Genomic DNA, 25,784 nt, shown 5'->3' on the forward strand with positions numbered 1-25,784 from the left:
GTTTCAAAATCTTCTTTTTTACTTTCAAATTCGGGAACTTTGCCGATCATTGCCATGTTGCTGTCACTTTAATTTCCGTTTATCACCTCCGTGCAATTACGATTGTTTTGTTTTTCTTTGTTTTGGTTTTGTTTTGATTTTCACTCCAGTTTATTTTCTCCCATATCTGTTTTGTTGTACTTACGATTTCTCCATGAAGTACTAACGACGGCCACTAGATGTCAGTCTTCCGGTCTTTTTTTTTTTTTTTTTTTTTTTTAGAGCTGCCGACTGATTAGCTTCCTCTATCACGGACAGCTAACGGCTTGAAACTTCTGATTTCCAGTTGCTTCTATAACAGGCAAACTGTTACTCTAGTAATGCAAATTCACTTGCACGTTTACTTTCCGTCACTGTGGAATCCAATTCCTCGTCGCCACTGTAGTGTTTTTATGGGAAATGAAGAGAGAGAGAGACACGGAGGTATGTCATTTGCAGTCTTTACTGTTTTTCCCTCTAACTTCTAGTCTGCTAAAGAGACAACACACAGTGCATGCGTGCTATCAAAATACCGTAATACCTGTAACAGTTGCACCAATATACCACAAACTGAAGCTTATTTCTGCACTTATTTGCACAGCCAGACAGTAAAGCGTTACAGTAGTCTAATCTAGAAGTAACAAAAGCATGAACTAGTATTTCTGCATACTGTAACGACATCATATTTCTAAATTTGGCAATATTTCTAAGGTGAAAGAAGGAGATCCTGGTGATATTATTCACGTGAGCCTCAAAGGAAAGATTCGGGTCAAAAATCACACCAAGGTCTTTGACAGGTGTACATGCTGAAACAGAAACATAGTCCAGAGATGCTACGTATTCGGTAAGTTTGCTTCTAGCTGCATGTGGTAAAAGTACTTCCGTCTTATCTAAATTGAGCAGAAGAAAGTTATCAAGCATCCACTGTCTAATGTCCTTTACACACTTCTCAACATTGTTAAGCTGATCACTCATCTGGCTTTGCTGAAATATACAGCTGTGTGTCATCAGCATAGCAGTGGAAGCGAATCCCATGTTTATAAATAATTTCACCAAGAGGCAGCAGATATAAAGAGAAAAGCAGAGGGCCTAAGACAGATCCTTGAGGAACACCAAACTTTACCTCAGAGAGTGTGGAGAACTCACCATTTACATTAACAAACTGATGGCGATCAGTCAAATAAGACCTGAGCCAAGAGAGAGCTGTTCCCTTTATTCCAACAACGTTCTCAAGTCTAGCAAGTAGTATAGTGTGATCAATGGTGTCAAAAGCTGCACTAAGGTCGAGCAAAACAAGTAAGGAGACAAAACCCTGATCAGAGGCCAATAACAGGTCATTTACCACCTTAACTAGCGCCGTCTCTGTGCTATGATGAGGCCAAAATCCTGACTGATACATTTCAAAAATGTTATTCATAAGTAGGTGTGAGCAGAACTGCTGTGCTACAACCTTTTCTAGAATTTTGGATATAAAGGGGAGATTTGATATTGGTCTGTAGTTGGACAGCTGACATGGGTGAAGGTCAGGTTTCTTAATTAGTGGGTGGATATCTGCCAGTTTGAAGGATTTAGGTACAAAACCAGTGCTAATGGAAGAGTTTATTATTTTTAAAATAGGTTCAATTACCTCTGGAATGATCTGTTTAAAGAAACTCGTAGGCGAGGGATGGAGAATGCAGGTTGATGATTTTGATGAGGAGATTAATGAAATGAAGTCACTCTCATGAATAGGAGTGAAGCTTTGTAATTGATTGTCTGCTATAATGACACTGCTGTCTACAGGGTTACTTGTAAAATAATTTGGATTTATATTAACCGTCTGGATTTCTTGCCTGATGTTTTAAATTTTATTATTAAAAAAGTTCATGAAATCATTACTACCTATCGATGGTGTGTATGTGAGTGCAGTGCTTTTATTCCCTGTTCATTTTGCTACCGTGCTGAATAAAAATCTAGTATTATGCTTGTTATTTTCTATGAGGGTGGAGAAATATGCTGATCTAGCAGCACTAAGAGATTTTCTATAGTTTAGGAGGCTCTCCTTCCATGCTATTTGAAATACTATTAATTTTGTTTGACGCCATTTATGTTCTAATTTTCGAGTGGTCTGTTTTAAGGTGCGTGTATGATCATTATACCACTGTGCTAATTTTTTCGCCCTGATCATTTTGGTCTTAAGGGGAGCTACATCATCTAGAGTATAACGTAACGTTGATTCTAGGTGTTCAGTGGCCCAGTCGAGCTCTGCGGGGTCTGACGGAGATCTATCTAATATTGTAATTTCTGGAGGATTATTGATAAAACGCGCTGCTGTAGCTGACGTGAAAGTACGCTTAACACGGTAACGTGGTGAGGTAGAAATGCAGTGACTGAGGCAGATTTTAAAAGAGATGAGATAATGGAATAGTCTGAAATAGCTTTAGACTGTGGAATTATGACTTTTTTTTATTTTTAATCCAAATGTTAACAACAAATCAAGAGTGTGTCCACCACTATGAGTGGGTCCTATAACATTCTGATTAATTCCAACTGAATCTAGAATGGACACAACTGCTGCTCTTAAGGAGTCTTCCTGATTATCAAAATGAATATTAAAGTCACCAATAATTAATGCTTTGTCTAAAGAAGTAGCTAAATTAATGATGAAATCTGCAAATTCAGACACTGAATTCAGACACTGAATATTTTATGCTGGTGATAAGAACTTCAAAAGTTTTACATTTGTGTTTAGTCTTTTGTGTGACGTTTAGATTATTATTAATATTTAACAATCCTATCTTTAGATCAGAGGTGCTGGCTGTGCATTCAGTCCTATTTAATTTAATGTTAATCAGGTTACTAAAACAGACTTTCTGAGAATTCCTATATTTTGGTTTCGCTCGGGGGACAGACACAGTCTCAATTTGGCGGATCCTAAAAGTGACGACTCTGTGCAGCTAGCAGACGGTCGGTTTAGCCTGTCTGTCTGCTCCCTGGCCTTGGCTCTAGACAGTCACTTGTTAACTAGTGCTGTTCTGAGACTATGACCAATACTACAAGAAATGAGAGCAGCACCTTCCCGGGTGGGATGGACACCGTCCTGCCCTAACAGGCCAGCCTTGCCTCAAAAATGCTCCAATTATTAATGAAGCCCACATTGTTTTTGGAGCACCACTCGGACATCCAGCAGTTTAGCGACCATAACCTGCTGTAGGCTACATCGCCACGTCGCACTGGGATGGGGCCAGAGCATGTTACTGCATCAGACATTGCCTTCGCTAATTTACACACCTCTATAATATTACTCTTAGTAACCTCTGACTGTCGAAGGCGTATATCATTAGCTCCTGTGTGAAAAAGTATCTTAGAGAACCTGTGCTTTCCTAAGAATCTAAGCTGACCTGCTATGTCCGGCGCCTGGCTCCCGGTATACACATAACCTGTGCTGCTGGTGCCCCTAAAGGTCTAGCTAATTTCACGTGCCTCAGAACGGAGTCTCCTAAAACCAGAGCTCTTTCAGGTTTCTCAGTGGGTGCTTCACTGAGGAGAGCAAACCTGTTGGACACGTGAAGCGGAGAGGAATGGTGCTCCCGTGGGCAAGCCTTAGCATTAGCTTTGGCTATGCGAGTATGCCGCTGAGCCGTCACCCATTTGCCCCGCTGCAAGGGCTCTAATGCCGGATTCGGGGGAATGCTAACTTCACCTAGGGCATCCAGACTTTCCCTGCAGAACCTGGACTGCTCTCGCACTCACTACTTCACTCTAGACTCTGGATGCGCTCCTCTAATGCTAAGATCTTCTCTGTCAAATAGCAAACTAGCTTACAATTGTCACAGATAAAACTATCGCTAACAACGGAGAAGGACTGACTAAACATGTCACACTTCACACACTGAATGAACTGGATGTTCGCCATAGCAGAGAAATTACGTACCTTAATGTGATTACTTTAGTGTGTGTTCGTAGTTCTGGTGGGAATGGCCTCCACTCACTGCTTTCAAACTCTCAAACAGGGAAAAAAGCGCTCTTCCAAAAGCAAAATAGATGAGACGGAGCCAACGGAAAGTAAGGGATGCAGGAAATCAAAACGATATTTTGATATTTTAAAGCGATGAAAGAGAGAAAAAACGAACTGTAAAAAATTTAAAACACTGATACAAACAAAATTCCCGGCAAACAGTTCAACAAAAGGAAACAGGAACTGACGTCACCGGACAGTTAGTCCAGAATGCTTACTTGTGTCGGGTGCAGTCAGGGCAGGCTGCAACAAAGTCCTGGGTGTCCCTTATTATGGTGGGCCACCAGAAGCATGTCTTGACAAAGTGCGTGGCTGACCAGAGTGAAAGAAGAACAAGGAGTTGTGACACCAATGGATAACATCGGGACGGGGCTTTGTTGACCCGCTCCTCCAATGCGAGACTGAGGGTGCGAACCGACATAGATTTGGGAAGGATGGTCTCGGGGCATGGCTCCTCCTCCTCCTCCAAGGCATGAACTCAAGATAGTGCGTAAGGCTTGTTGTTTAGGCTCCCATGCCAGTATGAGAGAGAGAACCGGAAGCGGCCAAAGAAAAGGCCCTATCTGGCCAATCGGGGGTTGAGTCATTTAGCCGATTGGAGAAACTCAAGGTTGCTCCTCCGAAGCCAGTTTGACAGCAAGGAGCTCCCTCTCACCCACCGGGTAGTTACGTTCCAAGGAGCTATGGTGCAAGGAGAAAAAGGCACAAGGATGCAGGAGGTTATCCTCAGGGCAGACCTGGGAGAGCTCTGCCCCTACCCCTACATTAGAGTCGTCGACTTTGACTACGAATTGCCGGGCTGGTTCGGGAAAGATGAGGATGGGTACCTCAGTGAATCACCGTTTAAGCTAGAGAAACGCCTCCTCAGCCTCAGGGCCCCAAAGGAAGGGAGGGAGGACATCAGGACATTTTTGAGAAGTCTCTCCAAGACCTGACGCACCCACCGGACTTGTTTATCCATGGAATGGGAGAAGACCAGGATATCATCTAGATAGACAAATACGAAGCCATTGAGCATATCTCAGAGAACCTTGGAGCAGTGCCTGAAAGACAGCCAGGGCGTTAGTTAGGCCAAACGGCATGATGAGGTACTTGTAATGACCGGCTGGGGTATTAAAGGTGGTCTTCCATTCGTCCCCCTTTCCTGATCCGTACCAGGTGGTATGCGTTGAGTAGATCCAGCTTAGTAAAGACCTTGGCACCATGCAGGAGCTCGAATCGCCGAGGCCATAAGGGGCAAGGGGTAGCGGTTCCAAACAGTGATGGCATTAAGACCCCAGTAGTCGGTATATGGGCGTAGGGATTCATCTTTCTTCTCTAGGAAGAAGAACCCTGCCCCAGCTAGGGAGGAGGATGGTTGGATGATACCTGCTGCCAGGGATTCCTAAATATATTGGTTCATGGCTGCTCTCGCTGGGGATGTTAACTGATACAGTCGGCCCCGTGGGGGACTGATTCTGGGAAGCAGCTCAATGGTACAGTCAAAGTGTCGGTCAGGAGAGGCAGGGAGGTAGCCAAGGCCTTACTCAAATCAAATCAAATCAAATTTTATTCATCACATACACATACATACAGGGTACGACATGCAGTGAATTGCTTTATACGACGGTCCGGCATGAGGGAATAGGATGGGGAAAAAGAAAAGAAGGCAGATAAATAAAGAATAAAGTATAAAAAACTATAGAAAATAATATATAAGAATATAAAGATATAAAAGATATATAAAGATATATACATATATCTTTATATATCTTTTATATCTTTATATTCTTATATTTTATTTTCTATAGTTTTATTATTGTTTACTGTTTACTGTTTCACTGTCTACTGCCATAAGAATTGTTTTGTATATACATTTTTCTCTTTGTTTCACATATGTGAAACAAAGAGAAAAATGTATATACAAAACAATTCTTATGGCAGTAGACAGTGAAACAGTAAACAGTAAACAATGTGTAACAAAGTGTAAACAATAGGCAATTTTGTGGTGGGTTGTCCATAAAGTATCCGTGTGCGGTATGGTGTGGTGTAAAGTGTCCATAAAGTGTCCATGTGTAGTATGGTGTGGTATAAAATAAAATAAATATAAAGTGCACTTTGCTGTGCAAGTAAAGTCTTTAAAGTGTCGTGGTGCAAAAGGTTAGATATGTACAGAGAGAAGTGTGATGATGGAGAGAGTGGGCCAGTTTTTAGATCCTGGGTGTTTCCTGGTTTAAACACTGAATAGCCTGCGGGAAGAAGCTCCTCCTCATTCTCTCTGTGTTTGCTTTCAGGGAGCGGAAGCGTTTCCCTGAACGCAACAAAGAAAAGAGTCCATTGTTGGGATGGCTGAGGTCCTTCACAATCTTCCTGGCTCTGGTCCTGCACCGCGTGCTGTAGATGTCCTGCAGGTCAGGGAGCTCTGTGTGGATGGTACGTTCAGCTGAACGCACCACCCTCTTGAGGGCTCGCCTGTCCTGCATGGTGCTGTTCCCAAACCAGGAAGTGATGCTACCCGTCAGAACGCTCTCAATGGTGCAGGTGTAGAAAGTCTTAAGCACCTGAGAGGGTAGTTTAAAGTCCCTTAAGTGTCTCAGATGGTACATACGCTGCCGGGCCTTCTTCACCAGGCTGTTGGTGTGACAGGACCAAGACAGATCCTGTGTGATGTGAACACCCAGGTACCGGAAACTGTCCACTCTTTCCACTGGAGTCCCGCTGATGTTTAGCGGTTGGTATGACTGCTCCTGCTTCGTGCTGAAGTCCACAATCAACTCCTTAGTCTTGCTGACGTTTAGGAGAAGGTTTTCTCCTGGCACCATCTCTCCAGGTTTTTAACCTCCTGTAGGTAGGCCGTCTCATCGTTGTTGGAAATCAGACCCACCACAACAGTGTTGTCAGCAAACTTGATGATGGTGGTGGAGTTGGATGTGGCCACAGAGTCATATGTGTAAATTGAATAAAGCAGGGGGCTCAGAACACAACCCTGGAGCATGATGGGAGCTGCCATCAAAAGCTCTGATTATCAGAGCTTCGGGTAGGGGTTCCATGGGGACTTGTAGTTGCTTGGCAAGCTTGAGGTCGATGAACTCTGCGTCGGCCCCTGAGTCGACGAAGGCAGCCAAAGGACTAAGATGGTGGGTTTGGAGAGAGTGGGGGAAGAGGGGCTCATGGGTGCTCCCTCCTTCATTCTCCTGTAGAAAGAACATTACTCATAATCTTACATTTCAGTGCTCATATTAGTTCTCTCTCCAGTGTTCTGTATTGTTAAAAGATTTATGATCACACACTTGATGTCACCCAAATGAGGATGGGTTCCACTTTTGAGCCTGGTTCCTCTCAAGGTTTCTACCTCATAACATCTAAGGGAGTTTTTTCCTTGCCACAGTCGCCATGGCTGCTCATCAAGGATAAATGCACACCGTTCACCTTAACTCTTAAATCAGCTTTACAGAATTTATAAGACAAGGTCTGTATAAAAAGGGCTATAGAAATAAACTTGACTTGACTTCATCAACAAACCGTGCCATTTACTGGGCAGGATGCAGCCATGTACCCTTTACCTCCGCAGTAGAGGCATAGACCCAGCAACCGACGTCTCTCCTCTCGGTGGGGGTCAGGTGGTGGTGTCCTATCACCATGGCCTGCAGCAGAGAGAAAGAGAGAGCGGGTGACGGCACCTGAAGCAAGAGGTGGGGAACTGCGTGTAGGGGAAGGACAGTAAGGGTCAAGAGCCTGAGCGGAGTAACGACGCTCCCAGTGGTGCTCTCTTATGCACTACATGATGCGTGTAGCCAAGGAGATCAGAGAATCCAGATCCCAGCAAAATGTGTGAGCAAGAATCCCATGATTTCCTGCGCGCCTGGAGAGAGGTTTTGAATCAGGTGCTCTTGCACCGCTTGTCGGTGAGACACAGCAATTAGAGCAGTGCTAAAGGCAGGTACATCCACATGATCCATGTTGGCCAGATTGTTTTGTCAGCTATTCGGGTTTAGGATCCAAGGCGGATGCCGCGACGGTGTCGGGAGCAGGAAGAGACGCGCCAGAAATGTGAGCGCGCAGAGTGCAAGGAGAGCCGATTCAGACAGCCGATTCCGATTCATCTCGGGAACTAGAGCAGAATAGTCAGGCGGAAGCAGGTCAGTAACAGAAAGTTAAATTAAACAAGGGAAAAACGCTGGAGTGTAATCAGGGCAAGCCTTGAAGACAATTTGGCACCGATTGGAGGTTTCTGGCATCCTTATATGTGTTTAAAAACTGTCCGCCATTTCTGTGTAGCAGGTTGCAAGGGGGCGGTTCCTTGGTGATGGAGGTGGCAATGCCGGAAGTGTTTAAGCTGGATGACAGCTGGGAAGGTTTCTCATCAACACCCTGGGGTTCAATGAAATTACGGATTAAGAACAGGAGCTTTAAGGATGGATTTGGACTGTAGTTAATATCAACATTCTGCTACACTGACTCAGGACTTTTCTAAACACCATCACGGCAACTTAAGATCTGTAATTAAAGGACATTCTGTGGCACCCAGATAAGGATGAGGTTCCCTCTTGAGTCTGGTTCCTCTCAAGGTTTCTTCCTTCTGCATCTCAGGGAGTTTTTCCTTCACCACAGTAACTACAGGAGAATAAAGTTAAAAAAAAGTCAAGAGTCAGAAACATCACGAGTGAACATGAAGGAAAGACAGAAACGCGTTATGAGACAATAACATAAATTACTTTCATATGCACTGATTTTAATAATGACATCATTTACTTTTCATTACATATTCATGAGAACATTGTAAATAATACAATACTGTACAATGTACACCTTTGTTCTTTGTTCTTCTGGATGTTAAGTAAACCCCTCACACCCACATGGGCTGGGTGTGGTCAGTGTCCCTACAGATTACATGAGGACATTTGTATATAGATTTGTCATTTGATAGTTGAGGGTCTGACTTCAGTGAAGTATATCCCTTATGTAAACAGTAAACCAGAGTGTGTGTGTTAATGTTAAACATTTTTAAATTTTGTGATGTTGCAGCCTGATAATACAATCACTTAAATAGATATTTTTAATAATTAATCTACGCTAAATTCTCAATCTCAATCAACACTCAATCTACTGCCCAAAACCATCCCACCAGTAAAGCATGGTGGTGGCAGCATCATGCTGTGGGGTTGTTTTTTTGCAGCAGGGACTGGGGGACTGGTTAGGGTTAAGAGAAAGCTGAATGGAGCAAAGTACTATTGAATAAAATCATCCACAGAGCCCAGGACCTCAGAGTGGCCAAAGGTTCACCTTTCTACATGAAAATGACCCCAAACACACATGACACTGAAAACTTCTTTCATAAATGACATTCATAATGAATATTACCCTTGCTGGAAAAGGAAATCAATCAAAACTTTCTGGCCAATCAGAATACTGAATTAAACAGCATTTGAGTTATGTATCCTATATTAATGCTAAGATCTAGTTAGTGGGTTTAAAGGAGAACATGGGAGGCAGAGAAACTAACGGTTTTTGCTTTTACATCTTTTGAGCATCATTTGCTTCATAATGAAAATCTTCCTGTGTCTGATTAGGTACAAGTTCAACATCAGTGCTTTTCAGATATCTCCATCTCATCTTACTGAAAAAATCCACAAGAATAATGGGTTTCCAGGAAGCCACATTTAGGTGTATTTAAAGCGACTGAGAGAAAAAACTGTAACACAGTACAGTAAACGTGTAAATGCTGCCTGGGCTCTTGCAATAATAATATAAAAATAATTAATCACATAAATCTATTTGTGCTGATTCATAGATGTCATACAGAAGAAATTCAACCTCATGCATTTTTAATCACTGTAAACCAAACCATAGTTTCCATCAGGAAATACTGAGACTGTGCAGCGTCACACTGACAACATGCCTAAACATCGTGACTATGTGATCTTGTTTGTGAACAATGACAAAAAAAGACGTGTTATTCTGACAGGAATGAGATGATTATTCAGACAAATACTTACTTTTGAGAGATGAACTGAGGATTTTGAGAAAAGTATAAACTTTTGCAAGAAATCCAATGTGTTCTGTTTGTACAAATTGTTTTGAGAAATGCACTCACAAATATTAAGGATGATTTAAGAAAAGTTTCAATGCAACTGAGAAAAACTGTAAATATTGTATATATTTTGACCTTTCCTACCATACATTATTCTTCTCCAAACTGTTACCACAAAGCTGGAGGCACACAATTATACAGGACGTCTTTGGATGTGGTATAACGAAATTTTGTGTTCACTTGAAACCCAAACCTGTTTGCAAGCTCCATGAAGATCTGCTTTTTAATGGTTTGGAGAAGAAGAGTGGCCTGTTATAGAGCTCCAACCCTGTTAAACATGAATCAATGTGAACACGGACTGCATCCCAGACCTCGTCACCTTCTCACCTCCATCAGTATCTGACTAATAACACCCTTGTAGTTGAAAAATCTCCAATTAATCTTGAGAGTGGAAGAGAGAAGCTCATTCTGAGAGCAAAGTTGGACTAAATGTAGAATGCAATGCTCAAAAAGCACAAACTATACTCATGACCAGGTGTCTGCAAACCTTTTGGCAATATAGTGTATCTCCTAGGAATCAAGTAAAGTAAAGAACTGATATTCTTGATCATCATATATAATATATATTATCGGTCTTGCACCTCTGGCTAACACTGATTATAAAATACTCCTATTGAGGTATAAAGCACTAAATGGTCTTGCATTACAATACCTGAGTAACATGTTGGTCTATTACAATATACAGCACCTACTTTGACCAAAGGGTGCAGGTTATTTGTTGGTACCTTGAAAAATGAAAACTACAGCCAGTGCAGATCGTTCTCTTATAAAGCCCCACCATAACCATAACAATGTTCACTCCCAGCTCTCACAGCTTCACTCAGGTTTGTTGTTCTACTGCTCCTTCAAGTGTTAATTATGCTCAGGGATGGGCAGTATTTATGATGCATGTGTTTAGAATATAAAATAAGATTTTGTCATTTGTATTTTAGAAGGTCGATGGAAAATGGCTCCATATTTCGAATCAAAATACTTTGGTGTCTTGTAGTTTTAAAATACTGTAAAATTCTTTGTAAGAAGTTCTACATGATGAAATCATAAAAATGAGGTCTCTGATTGGTGCATACTCAGTATTTTGCCCAGACTTGTTGAGATCAGAACAGAAAATGAATCCATATGGAAGAAGGTGGTGATGGAAAGTTGAGTCAGTGTTACTGATGTAAAGCAGCTCTTCGTTACCAAACACCAAGTAACTAAATTAGGATATAATTATGATTATTTCAGTTAAACATGGAATTGTTGGTTACTTTTAAACTATCCTTCATGTGGGAGATCACAGGGATCTTGTATCCGAATATTTGATCTGGTCGCATATGTCAGATTTATTGCGTGACTCCGCCTGAGACAGTAATTGATGGAAGGTTTGTGAAGAAATGCTTGGCTCCTTGCAAAAGTATTTAGTATTTTACAAAAATACAGTAGTTTATATAGATACATGGTGTGGCTGCTGTAATTTAGTCTCTTTCGATACACTTAAAGTTAAGGTATTATATATTTAATTTAAAATACATTTTGTTGTATCTTTGCCCAACCCTGGTTATGCTGCTGTGCTGTTGTAGCTCATCTCCTGGAGTTCCTACTTACTCTCTGGTCAACCTGCTCTCTAGAACTCTTTCATGACAGTGAATACATGTTCCTCTTGTATTCTCTTTCAAAAACATATGTTCTTGATATACCAATGATCCTGTCTACTTCTGATCTCTAGACTTGCTTGATCCTTCCTGATGGCCAACTTCTGGATGGAGTTCTACACATTTGCTGCAGTAAATGGTTTCGCACGAACAGCCTGAAGATACTGTGAATGCTAAACACTTTCATGTAATCATAATGTAATCATAATGACAGCTTTTGCTCTCAAGTCTCCATCAATGAACAGTTAACTTCAGGAACTTAATGTTGAAACTCAACCAAACTTCCTGGGTTACACAACTGCACTCCTGGAGCATATGACAAAGTTAGAGAAAGGAAATTCTTTATAACTGCGCTATCAGGTGTCTTCCAGATGACTATGGGCTCCATTGTGAGTCTGATTTCATCAAGGTTTCTTCATGTCATCTCAGGAAATAACCACTGACTTACTCACTGGGAATAAAGTTATGAATGTAAAATTCATATTCACTTCTGCTTATATATTAAATATATTACATTTTGAGGTTCTCTGTGACTGTTCTCCATGAAGAACCCAGTGCATTCATTATATTCCACTCACTCTATTCTACTTATTTCTCTTCATTGCCTTCATTTTGTAAAACACTGATGAATAAAGTATTGTAATAAAACTCTATACACTGATATTCACTCAGTTACAATCTATTGTTTATCACCAAAGTTTCCCAATATGTTCCCCAGCCGTCCATTCACACCTTTACACCTGAAATTCCTGTCCAACCAGTGACTAGTGACCCGAGCGATTATAAAAGACGGCATGATGAGGCAAAAAAACAGTGCAGTGCCATGAGTGCAGAAATGCTGAGGTTGCGGTGTGTGATTGTGGCTCTGATTTTACTTGTACAAGGTAAGACATTTGTGATTTCACTAATAAGACTCATTCATTACTTTATTAGATTTATTAACTAAAAACAAATACGTACATAGAGATAAAAATACTAAATAAGAGTGCATCTCCTGTTCTCTTGCCTAGAAATCAACCTTCACACATGGCTTCAGAAAAATATTTGCTGAATGTAATTTATTACAGTGCTGAATCTCATATGCTGTTCTTTCGCTCTGTTTAAGGACTAATATAATAATGTATAATAATAATAATAATACATTTATTTTATTAATTATTGGCAAAATTATTCAACTAAAAATGTGTACTGTGAATTAAAAAAACCAATAGAGATGAACAAAAACATAAAATAATAATTTTTAATATCGAATTAATAATAAACAATATAAATGCAATAAATGTATGTATTTTATTAATTATTGAAAAGATAAACAACAGAAAAATATAAGGCTAATAACACTTTAACGCTTTTTTGAATGCACTAATTTTACGCATGATTAAATGCAGCGCACATTTCTGTTTGATCATTTTAAAAATATATATATAAATTAATAAATATAAAAGAGGCAAAATTAAAACCTCCAAAGAAACACACTTCTAATCCTGACGTCCTTTCTTTACTCAAATTTAAAAATAATAAACTGGACTAATAAATAATTTTTAACCACTAAACATTTGTTTTACTGATGCGCCGAGTCTCAAATCAGCACTAAAATCTGCCATGATGCAACACGTCCGGCAATTAAACCCTTTCCTGCGGAAACATAGCAAAAGTTTCGTTTGGTGTCTTGATGATTTATGTACAGTGGAACCTTGGATTGGGAGAAATGTGTTTTACAAATGCTTGGCAGGATGAGTAAAAATGTTTATTAAAATGTAACTTGCATTATAAGTGATAACTTGCACTGCGAAACATCGAGCATCACGCAAACAACACGTGAATGGCTTACACTCAGCTAAGATCAGCTCAGGCAGCATTTGTGTAAACATATATACAGTATATATACAGTGTGTGTAGATATATATATATATATGTGTGTGTATATATATGAATTTTCACAATGTGAATGTTACTTTTAAATATTTTCAAGAATATTTGTCTTCATGCACGATGTTGAGTTGGTATGATTTTCTCTCCACACTGAGATTAGACCGGCCAAGTCTTTTAGTGTTTTAAAATCTGCTCTTAAAACATTTTTTTTGTGCTTTTATTTGTTTATTTGCATGTACTGTGTAATATTTATTTACTTCTTTAATTTTTCTTATTTTTCTTCTTATTTTTCTTATTAGTACTATTATTTGTCAATATTTTATTTTATTATTTTTTTTTTTTCTTTTCTTCTATGCTTGGAAAGTGCTTTGAGATGATACTTTTAAAAGAGCTATATAAAATAAAGATTATAATAATAATAATAATTATTATTATTATTATTATTATTATTATTATAAACATCCATTTGCATAAAGCATCCATATTTATGCTTTTATGTATAAAAAAATTTGAAAAGTATTAATTTATGTTTAGAACAGATAAGAATGTGGTCTCCAGGACAGATCCTCCGTCTCCATCCCCCCCTGTCCTCTACATCTGCCTCTTTCACATCAACTACCTGCATGTCTTCCCTCACCACATCCATAAACCTCCTCCTTGGTCTTCCTCTTTTCCTCCTTCCTGGTGTCTCCATCCTCAGCATTCTCCTACTGATATACCCCATGTCCCTCCTCTGCACATGTCCAAACCATCTCAATCTCACCTCCCTCACCTTGTCTCCAAAACGTACTACATGCGCTGTCCCTCTAATAAACTCATTTCTAATCCTGTCCATCGTCACTCCCAACAAACATCTCAACATCTTCAGCTCTGCTACCTCAGCTCCACCTCCTGTCTTTTACTCAATGCCACTGTCTCTAATCCATACATCATCTTCAGCTCTGCTACCTCCAGCTCCACCTCCTGTCTTTTACTCAATGCCACTGTCTCTAAACCAAACAACATCTCAGGTCTCACCACAGTCCTATAAACTTTCCTTTCACTTTCACAGATACACAAATCACAAATCACTCCTGCTATCACTCTTCTCCACCCACTCCACCCTGCCTGCACTCTTTTCTTCACTTCTCTAACACACTCTCCATTACTTTGCACTGTTGACCCCAGCTACCTGAACTCCTGCAGTCCAACCTCCACCCTGAACCAGTCTGTCGTTCCTACTGCACACTTCACTGCTGTCACACTGTCCTCATACATGTCCTGCACCACCCTCACATACTTCTCTGACACACCAGACTTCCTCATACAATACCACAACTCCTCTCTCCACCCTGTCCTACGCTTTCTCTAAATCCACACACACACAATGCAGCTCCTTCTGACCTTCTCTATACTTCTCCATCAACATTCTCAAAGCAAATAATGTGTCTGTGGTGCTCTTCCTCGGCATGAAACCATACTGCTGCTCCCTTAGTTAAATATTTTAATTGATTGACAACACTACAAATTAAATAATAAAATAAATGTTTAAAAAATAAAAAGATTAATTAATACATAAAATAATAATAAAGATGACATAATATTTAGAAAAATTACATTAATATAATAATAATAATAATAACCTTTATTTTGTATAGCGCCTTTAAAAGGAGTTTCTCAAAGCGCTTGACATAACAGATAAAATTAAAAGATACACATAATAATACAAAAACTAAAACTAACTATACAAAAAATAAAAACTCAATACATAACAGACAAAGAAGTCACATAAAAGCTACCCTAAAAAAGTACGTTTTAAGATGGGACATTAATAATAATAAGAAAAAATAATTACTCTTTTTATTTTTAAGAAACTGAATTTGCCATTACATAGCAAATAAATAAGCCAGAGAGATTAATAAAATAAATAATATTAAGATAAAACAAAACAATTAACTATTGTAAAAAAACAAAAAAAAACATTTTTGCTGTTTGATTTGAGATTGGAAAAAAAAGCTGCATATATTTTGGAACACACACACACACACACACACACACACACACACACACACACACAGCAAGTTTGTTAGACCAGTGGTTAAGATTGTGAACTTCTGATTGGAAGGTTGGTGGTATAAACATTTTCGAGACTAGTTTTGTAACACGCCAAAAGATGGCAGCACACGGCTGCACACACAGCCACAGGGAGCACCGACTTTTATAAATCACTGTGACAAAAAACACTAGTCTGTGTACACTGGGACCTGTGTGACGGTCTGCGATTTCGTCTTGAAACTTTTTGATATCACCTCATAATTGTAAATTATAACAGAACTCTTCTGAATGCTGTAAATGCAAGTAAAGTATTTTTAGTTCCGAACAGAATAGGTTTTTTTTTTTAGACTTTTCCATGACACTTACAATGAACTTAACAAGGAAGTTTTAAAAACAAACTAATTAATTGAAGATACCAATTTCTAAATACATTTATTTATTCATATACGTCTATCACTAATACAAGAGACAGACATGATGGTGGTGAGGAGAAAAAAACTCCTCTAAAGGATTCTCAAGGAACTCATCCTCATCTTCAACACTGAGGTTATAAACTGTTGATTTGAGTGCAACACTGTTAGTAGAAGTTTCAGTACAAAATCATCTTCATGGTTTCTGTGTTTGCCATCCGTAATACTCTCAAATGTTTTTTTTTTTTTTTTCGGTTGTCTGTGTGAAGCTTTCCTCAGCAGCATCAAAGTTTCCATGGAATGAGAACCTGATAACCAGCAACCTTTAGATCTGTTCACGCCTTAGAAACACCTGCTTACAAAAGGCATAACTAAACAAATAATCTTTTAAATACCAAGAAAACACATTTCAAAGCATGGATTAGTTGAACCCCACTGAGCAGTGTTCCATGTGCCACTGGGAACAGAAAACCAACACCCATTCATGATCAATTTTTTTGTTTTCTTCCTCTTTCATTGCAGGTTCTCACGGCCAGTCAAGCAGTAAGTTCCTCCTTTGGTTTTCCTCTCAGTGTTTGTCTTCAAAACTGTATTATTAAAAATAAAAACACAGTCAGATTCCTTTCTTTCCTCAGTATGTGGCCGTGCACCTTTAAACTCCCGTATCGTTGGAGGACGGAACGCCTTGCCAGGGGCATGGCCGTGGCAGGTTAGTTTACATAGCCAGCGATACGGTGAACATTTCTGTGGAGGATCCCTCATTAACAGCGACTGGGTAATGACTGCAGCACACTGTTTTGAAAGGTTAATATAACTCTCGTTTACATGACACTACATTCAGTGAGCTGGATGAACAAATTACTGAACATCTCTACTCTTTGTCCAGCATTGGCACCAACACCACTGGCTTGGTTGTGTATTTGGGGAAGCAGAGTCAGGAGGGTTTTAACGCCAATCAAATCTCCAGACGTGTCATCAGGATTGTCCAGCACCCCGGGTACAACAGCATCACTAATGATAATGATATCACCCTGCTGCTTCTGAGCTCCTCTGTGACCTTCACCAGCTACATCAGACCCGTGTGTCTGGCTGGTCGAGGAAGCAGTTTTCCTTCTGGAACCAGGTGCTGGATCACAGGCTGGGGAGATATTTCTGTAGGAGGTAATTAGCATTCCTATCCACTTTTTTCTGTACATTTAAAAAAACAAGGAGAATTCCCTGCTATTGCCTACAGACTGTTAGGCCAGTATTTGAGGAAAATAGCAAATATACAAGGTGGTATCAACTAGTTTATACGCTAGTGTGGTGCTTATCATGTAGACCAGTGGTTCTCAAACGTTTTTCTGCCAGTCCCCACTTTACAGGGGGGTGGATTTTCAATCCTCACCTGTAGTTAAATTACCCACTAAAAATGCTAATGTAATACTTCAAATTAAAAAATGTCGCATTTATTGAAACATCAAAAAGCATCAAGTTAAAAAATAAAGAAAATAAAAAATTGTATTTGTAGAAATGGCCTTAATGTAGATCTTCTCTCTAACGGTTGCAATGTTCATCTCAGGTAAAAGTGTTCAAGACAGGGTTTAAGAGAAGCAGAGCTGGGATAGAAAAAATGGACTGAAAAAGAAAATTATATTATAAATTAGATATTTAATATTCAAAGGTTGAGGATGTAGAGAGAAAAACACCTGAAATTATATGAGAAAGAAACTCATAGTGAGCTCTTCTCCTTTACCACTCTAAAATGTTCAGTTTTACTGTACCGGGGGTCCAAAAACCAGTAATTTTCTGGTGTGACCATTTGTGAGGCAGTTGGATGTACTGCCAAATTCTCTGAAACGCCTTTGGAGACGGCTTATGGTAAAGAAATGAACATTCAATTCACAAGCAACGGCTCTGGTGGACATTCCTGCAGTCAGCATGCAGATCACACGCTCCCTCAACACCTGCAACATCTGTGGCATCGTGCTGTGAGAAAACTGCACATTTTAGAGTGACCTTTTATTGTGTCCACCACTGATACAGTAAGGAAGCAGGTCTACACATACTGTACTTCTAGGAAGAGTGAGAGAAAGAAACGTTAGATGAATCGTTTCCTCTGCAGTTGTTTTAAAGGGCTAACATGGTGATTAGAGTGTAAAGAAGATTTAACTATGAAAATAAATCTAAAATGATGAGGCAGGAGGCAACACAGACATGATAGTACACTAAGACATATGATAATGCACAACACAGTTTCATGACTACTCTACTGTGTGTGTGTGTGTGTGTGTGTGTGTACAGTATGGCTGCCTTCCCCTGGTGTGTTGCAGGAAGCACAGGTTCCTGTCATTGACAAAACTAAGTGTGACAACCAGCTGGGACCAGGAGTAATTACCAACAACATGATATGTGCTGGACTGGTACAGGGAGGTAAAGACACCTGCCAGGTATGCTCCTCAGATCAGCCCTACTCAGCCAATTTAGCTTTATTACTTGATGTACTTATAAATAAAATTTAACTACAGATTTCTTTTTCTTTGCTTCCTGAAAGGGCGACTCAGGAGGTCCGATGGTGACTAAGCAGGGTGCAGTCTGGGTTCAGGTTGGTATCACGAGCTGGGGTGTAGGATGCGCTAATAGCAACTCACCTGGTGTCTACACAAAGGTGTCCCAGTACCAGTCCTGGGTATCCAGCATCACCCGAATAAACCTACCTGGCTTTGTGAAGTCTCCCTCTGCAGGCTAGTCCAAGGTATGACATGTATAATTAATGCTGTCTGTTACAACACTTTATTTATTTCTAAAAAAAATCTGTAATTCTTACAGATAAAATATCAGAAGTGAGGTTTATTAGTTGGATTTGATTCTTTTTCAGCCAGAGAAATGGCAGCTGGTTAAATAAAGCAAAAATTATTAATAAAAACAATATAGCTAACTGAGATTGAAAAAACAGCTCTATTCTAAAAATATGTAAAAAAACAAAAGAAAAACTTTACTCGCTTTTTTGCTATCAAACGAAAGCATTGAGAGGGGGACATTTACCAAAAGACACAAAATTGTAATAAACACATCGCCAGGCATATTCAGATAAACTTCAGTAGGCATGGTCAAATAAACTTCAGTGGGCGTGGTCAGATGAACTTCAGTGGGTGTGGTCAGAGGAACTTTATTGGGTGTGGTCAGAGGAACGTTAGTGGGCGTGGTCAAATGAACTTTATTGGGTGTGGTCAGAGGAACTTCAGTGGGTGTGGTCAGATAAATAATAAAGCTTGGAAACAATAGAGATAAAAGGTAACGTCTCAAGGTTACGAACGTAACCCTAGTTCCCCGAGGGAACGAGACGCTGCGTCGAAACGCTATGGGAACGCCCCTGCGTGACCACGCTCTGAACCACGTGTGAAATCTAGCCAATAGGCAAGCCGTGACGTCATAGACAGGCGACGTCGCGTAAACCAGGAAGCTACAAGATGGCTGTGCGGTGGTAGCGACATTAGCTTCTGCAAAGAGAAGGTAGCGCCGCGGGATGCAGGAGTGTGGCACGGAGACGCAGCGTCTCGTTCCCTCGGGGAACTAGGGTTACGTCAGAACCTTGAGACGCCCTTCAGGAACTCGAGCTGCGTCGAACGCTATGGGAACGAGTGTCCAATCACGCCACACTGACCAGACCCTGCCAAAGAGTGAGGGCCTCGGCACCAGCACGTAGGACAGAGGAGCCCGGGGTGGCTCTGAGGTCGAGGCCATAGAACCTGACAAAGGCCAGCGGGGTGGACCAACCCGCAGCGTCACAGACGTCCCGGAGTGACACTCATGTGCACCCGGCCGCAGAGGCCGCCACACTCGGCGGGCGAGCCCTGACCTCGATCGGGCGGGGACCAGGACTCGCAGCCGAACAACTGCACCAACCACCCCCAAGGACTCGTCCTGTGGAGATAAGCACCCAGTGCTCGCACTGGACACAGCCGGGTCTCGTAACCCCTGGTCGGGGGCTATAATAGAGGAGGGCAGAATGCCTGTAACACGACACATCGTGTGGGAGCACCTGGCCCCGTGTAAGAACACTCTGGGCATGCCAGGGGGCAACTCCAGGTGGGACGAGGCAACTGCCAAGTCCCAGACAGGCACTCCGAGTCGTGTCCCGGGCCACAGCCTCCGGGCGCCGCGGAGGAAACGTGTCACCAATGGGACCTACCCAGCGAACACGGAAACCCTCAGGGTCGAAGGGGTTAACCCTGCGGCAAACTGTACCTGCAAAACACCAGAACTGAACCGACCGGCAGTCATCTGGGTCCAAGTCATGGTGCTCACACCGTGACGCGAACAGTCGCCATCGTGCGGCATACAACCTCCTCATGGAGGGAGCTCTGGAGTGGAGAGGGGCCTCTACTACCTCGGTAGAGAGAACAGTCATACAAACCGTGTCCCCTCAGGGGCCACAGGCTCCACAACACCGGGCAGGGTGAACCAGGGTTCCGCCCGCCAACCAGGTGCTACCGGAGGAGACAGACTCCCTACCGGCAAAACTTTCCCAGAACTCCCGAGAGCAGCGCAATCGGGAAAGGCGACAGGCGTAGCCTCGCCAAGACCGCCCCACGGCAGCCACTGTCTCGACAGGGCGCCTGCTCAGGCATCCAACCGCCCCGGATGTAACCGCTCTAAATGAGAGGAGTTCGTCCGGGACCACAAGAGGACCCCTGCGCCGTTGCTCGCAAGGCGAGACCGAGGTCCCCGGTGGGCGATGTACGAGACCACCGCAGCATTGTCTGAGCGGACCAACACATAGCGATCTCTAAGGACTGGGAGAAAGAGTTGTAACTCCAACAACACTGCCAGCACCTCCCGCAACCTATGTGCCACAAGAGGCGAGGGCCGCTCCACAGACCCTGAGAGGAGTGGCCACTCATGACCGCTCCCACCCCGTGATGGAAGCGCCCGTCGTTAGCGTTACGCGGCGACAAGGAGTCCCTAAACGGGGCCTCGGGACAGAACGTAAGGTTCTACCATGCAACCAAGGCTCGTGGGCACACCGTAAGACCTTGATGTGATGACACAGACTCCCTCAGGGGAGAACCTACTGCCCGGAGCCACCACTGAGGGGCCACATGCGGACACTGCCGACATGAGACCCAGCAGCCTCTGGAACTGCCTCACAGTGACCAGGCGGCCTGCCCCTACCCTCCTGACTGCAGTGAGGATGACTACAAACCGGGCGGAGACAACCGTGCCCGCAACTCGGCCGAGTCCCACACCACGCCGAAAGTGGCCCTCAGCGCTGGGAAAGTACACACAACCCGGCGTCCCAGACCGAACCCCAGTACCTTCATGCAGGCGGAACAGCACCTCAATGTTAAACCGCCAGGTGGTCTAACGAGCCACCATCAACCAATCGTTGATATAATACAGAACGCGGATGCCCTGAAGCCGCAGCGGGGTCAGTGCTGCTCACGCACTCTGTGAAGGCACGGGTGAGGCGCTAGGCCGCACGGAAGGACCGATATTGGTAAGCTTAGCCCGAAAGCAACTTCAGGAACCTCCGTGCGGCGGTGAAGGACGGCTGCATGGGAGCATGCAACCTCCAGATCTAGCGTATGACAAATCAGTCCTTGGACATGACCTGAGACACGACCTCTCTAAACGAGAAACCTGAACCCGAGCCCCAAAAAGTGAGTGGTTCAAGTAGCAGAGATCCAGAATGGGACGCAACCCACCGTCCTTCTTCGGAACAACGAAGCACGGGCCGTAGCAGCCTGACTCGCAAACTGAGAGGGAACCACCTCGATGGCCCCTTTCCCCAGGGTGTGCGCACTCCTGTTCCAGGACCAGGGCCTGCACGGGTCCCGCCAGGGCGGGACACACCCCGTCGAGCCGGGGAGGAGAAGATGCGAACCGAATTGCGCAACCCTTCTTCACAGTCGCAGGACCCCGAGAGACTCCAGGCAGCCCTAAGACTGACAGAAAGTCTCCACAGGAGAACCAACCCCTCGGGGCTGGCCCCGACCCACTCAGAGCGGCTGGGCGCTGCTCTGCAGCCGACCACACCACCTGAGAGGTGGCGGAACCCCCCCTGTCCGCAGCGATCACGCGGGCGGAATACGGGGAGCAAACCGCTGGAGAAGCTGCGCCCTGAACACGACCCGTGGCAGGGCTAACAGACAGTCCTCCTGAACCCAAACGGCAGGAGCAGCGTACTGCGGCCGTTGAAGCCTCCTGAGGCGGCGGAACCCCCGTCCGCAGCGATCATACGGGCGGAATACTGGGAGCAAACCGCTGGAGAAGCTGCGCCTGAACACGACCGTGGCAGGGCCAACAGACAGACCTCCTGAACCCGAACGGCAGGAGCAGCGTGCTGCGGCCGTGAAGCCCCTGAGAGGCGGCGGATGACACCCATCCGCAACGAACTGTCGGCGGAAATAAGGAGTTAACCGCTAGAGGGAGGCAGCGTCCGAACACCCTGTGGCAGGGCCGACAGACCGGCCTCCCGGCGGTGCCAGGGAGGGACGAGCACCGTAGCATGAGGTGCGCACCGCCCTCCAAAATGCAAGCCATCAGGCCTACGCACCATAGCCCGTTCACCAGAGGCGAGGACGACCCTCAGGCCGTCCAGCCCCTCCTCGGGCCTAGAGAGTCGCCAGGGGCCCCTAGGACCGCCCCGCGGAGTCGGGTGGCAACACTCTCTCACCGGGCCATCTCGCTGTGCCTGGACGTACCAGGGCGCGGCTGCCGCTGAGCAGCTCCATCGGAGCAGCGAGGCACTACCACTGAAACGCCACCGCGGCCTCCTGAACCCGCCAGCAATCACCCTTACCCACAGCGTCACCAGGTCAGGCCAGGAGGGACACCATGACGCTCAGAAGGAAGCTCGCATCATCCCCCATAGCAGGCCAGCCTGGTATGCCTGCAACACACTCATCGTGTGGAAGCAACCTGTAGCCTGACCTGCCGCGCAGCGCCACCCACCAGAGCCAAGCGGCGCTCAGAGGCAAACCGATAGCCGTCACAGACGCAACACTCGGGAGAGATAGCCAGCTAGCATCTCCACCACAAGCGGCAACGTCCGTAGCCGCACCACGCAGATCCAATAACATTCGCGCACAGCGAAGAACATCGGAAAAGCATGCGCGTCCACGGGCCTCCCAGGACCCAGACACCTCGGTGCGCAGATCAGGGGCGCTGAGGCTGTGACACAGTGCAGGAACGCACAACCAGCTCACTGGCGTGCGCTGCTCCGCCACACGACCGGCCAAGCTAATCCAGCTCGGACCGGCCCGTGCCACGACCACAAGGAGCTCCATATACAGCACAGGCTGTGAGGAGTCCGCAGGCTCGCCAGCATCCACCAGCTCAACCTCCTCGGAGAGAGAGACATGTAATGCTGCGCCGCCCGCACCGGGAGAAGAAGCAGCCGCCAGGCATGCTTCCCCTAATATCCCGAAATTTCATCCACCTCGGAGGAAGAAATACAGAGCACCGCGTCACACACACCGAAAAGAACCGATACCAAACGAGCGCTCTCCCGGGAACGGAGCTCGGCTAGCAGCCGGAGCGCATAGCCACACGGCTAAAAGCTAACAGCCGATACCATCGAGAGCCAAAGCCTCGAGGGAGAGCGCTCACCTCGGAGAGCGCTCTCTGAAATTCTCCCACCTCGGAGGAAGAATACGGAGCACCGCGAACGCACCGGGGGAAGAACCGTCACCAAACGAGCGCAATCCCCGGGGAACGGGAGCTCGGCAAGCAGGAGACACGCAGACAGAATTTTGCCTGCATATAAGCTCATGACTGCACAGATAACACACTCAAAGCGCTTACCTGAACTAGCAGAAGCTAATGTCGCTACCACCGCACAGCCATCTTGTAGCTTCCTGGTTTACGCGACGTCGCCTGTCTATGACGTCACGGCTTGCCTATTGGCTAGATTTCACACGTGGTTCAGAGCGTGGTCACGCAGGGGCGTTCCCATAGCGTTTCGACGCAGCTCGAGTTCCTGAAGGGGAACTGAGGCTACGCTTTGCAATAAAATATATGGTGAGATCAGTGGTGCCACCTTTATTGCCAGAAGTCTTTGTTTTTATATTCTTTAAAACGTATGTCACACACTGTTGGACAGTAATAAAGTAAATTTAATTTGTTACTGTACTTACATAGGTTTTATCTGTACTTTACTACATTTCAAAGTCAAATATTTGACTTTTTACTCAACTACATGTAGTGAACTCAGTCGTTTCTTTTTATTAATGAGGATAAAAACGTAACTGGTGAAACACGCAGCGAGTCACCAATCAGGATCGAGCGCAAGCTCTGTTCTACACGTGTTCTGATCGGCGCTCGGTGCATCTACTGATCACCAACATACAGTTCAGCATCAGTTCAACATCAAGCAGAACATTTAGAGAGAATAAATGATGAAGAAACTCCAGACTCGAACTCACCACCACACACGTGACCTCGTTTACATATTTATTTTGTAGTTGTAAAGAAGATTTTTGGTTTAATGATAATTATAATAGAAATCAATAAATTCAATTCAATTCATTTTTATTTGTATAGCGCTTTTAACAATGAACATTGTCTCAAAGCAGCTTTACACAGATAATGTGGTGATTAAACGTAATCAGTGTTTGAGTCATTCATATCATTCTATTAATAGATCAGTGTGCTGAGAGTTGCTGAGGGTTCCTCTTTTGAGTCTGGTTCCTCTCAAGGTTTCTTCCTCATAACATCTAAGGGAGTTTTTCCTTGCCACAGTCGCCACGGCTGTTCATCAGGGATAAATACACACCATTCACCTTGATGTTGATTTCTGTAAAGCTGCTTTGAGACAATGTCTGTGGTGAAAAGCGCTATACAAATAAACTTGACTTGACTTGAGAGTCACATTCGAGTCTTTTCACATAAACTGAGGTAAATAAGTAAAGAGTCTTGTGATAAAAATGATAATAGAAACATTAGAGTTATAATAAATCACTACTTTGTTACTTAAGTACATTTGTAGGCAAAAACGTATGTACTTCCACTCAAGTGAACATTTAAAGGAAAACTTTTACTTTTACTGGAGTCGCATTTTACAGATTGTCTCTACTTTACCTCAACTACATTCTTTGTGTACTTTGTCCACAACTGGATATACCCCATGTCCCACCTCTGCACATGACCAAATTATCTCAATCACATCTCTCTCACCTCGCTTCCAAAATGTCCTACCTGCATTGTCCTTCTAATAAACTCATTTCTAATCCTGTCCCTACTTGTTCCTCATCACTCCTGATGAAAATCCCAGCATCTTTACCACATAATTTTCATTAAACGCAATATTGGCACCATAAAATTGTTCACTTCAGCACTGTGCAGTTCTGGAATCCATCCTGGAAAATAATATCTTTACCCTCTACAATTATGTTTTTGTTTCCGCAGGTTCTGATTCAGTCAGATAGAAGACAGAAGATGTGAAAATGTACTGGTACATGTTTAACACACACTTTATGTTCTGTATACTGACTTGTTCTTCTGCCATTTAAATGTAAACACAAAAATAATGACTTATAAACTATACATTTGGGTAAAGTGATGTAATCTGATGGATCAATACCTGATACTGGAATATGTTTTTCCTGATATAATTAACTATAATCTCTGATATGAATAAATATAAAACATTATCCTGTACGTGTCGTATGTTTGAAGGAAAGCCAGATGATAATTAAGTACATTTAACTCAAGTGAACATTCAAACATAATCAGCATGAAGGTAAGTCTGGAGTTCATTTAGTCTATCA

General features: G+C 43.4%; 1 protein-coding gene across 3 annotated transcripts; it reads left to right on the forward strand.

The window, feature by feature from the left end:
- The first annotated feature begins 290 nt into the window (after window positions 1–290).
- Window positions 291–25,661, forward strand: LOC124382888 (serine protease 27-like). Of its 3 annotated transcripts, none has more exons than XM_046845249.1 (8): window positions 291–462; window positions 12,435–12,600; window positions 16,555–16,575; window positions 16,668–16,836; window positions 16,919–17,193; window positions 18,316–18,461; window positions 18,566–18,766; window positions 25,423–25,661. In XM_046845249.1, the coding sequence occupies exons 1-7, from the start codon at window positions 439–441 to the stop codon at window positions 18,758–18,760; spliced, it is 996 nt and encodes a 331-aa protein (XP_046701205.1). In that variant the 5' UTR covers window positions 291–438; the 3' UTR covers window positions 18,761–18,766; window positions 25,423–25,661. The 3 variants fall into 3 exon arrangements, with proteins under 3 accessions (XP_046701205.1, XP_046701290.1, XP_046701353.1); XM_046845397.1 differs by lacking the exon at window positions 291–462 and adding an exon at window positions 830–862; XM_046845334.1 differs by lacking the exon at window positions 12,435–12,600.
- The last annotated feature ends 123 nt before the right edge of the window (window positions 25,662–25,784 follow it).

The sequence above is a fragment of the Silurus meridionalis genome, chromosome 1 (assembly GCF_014805685.1).
Source record: "Silurus meridionalis isolate SWU-2019-XX chromosome 1, ASM1480568v1, whole genome shotgun sequence".
NCBI lineage: Eukaryota > Metazoa > Chordata > Actinopteri > Siluriformes > Siluridae > Silurus > Silurus meridionalis.

Excerpts from the sequence above, each read along its gene's own strand:
- LOC124382888 (XM_046845249.1), top strand. The coding sequence starts at position 439 with ATGAAGAGAGAGAGAGACACGGAG. Across the intron at positions 16,576-16,667 it reads TTCTCACGGCCAGTCAAGCA|TATGTGGCCGTGCACCTTTA; the intron begins GTAAGTTCCTCC and ends TTCTTTCCTCAG. Across the intron at positions 16,837-16,918 it reads GCAGCACACTGTTTTGAAAG|CATTGGCACCAACACCACTG; the intron begins GTTAATATAACT and ends CTCTTTGTCCAG.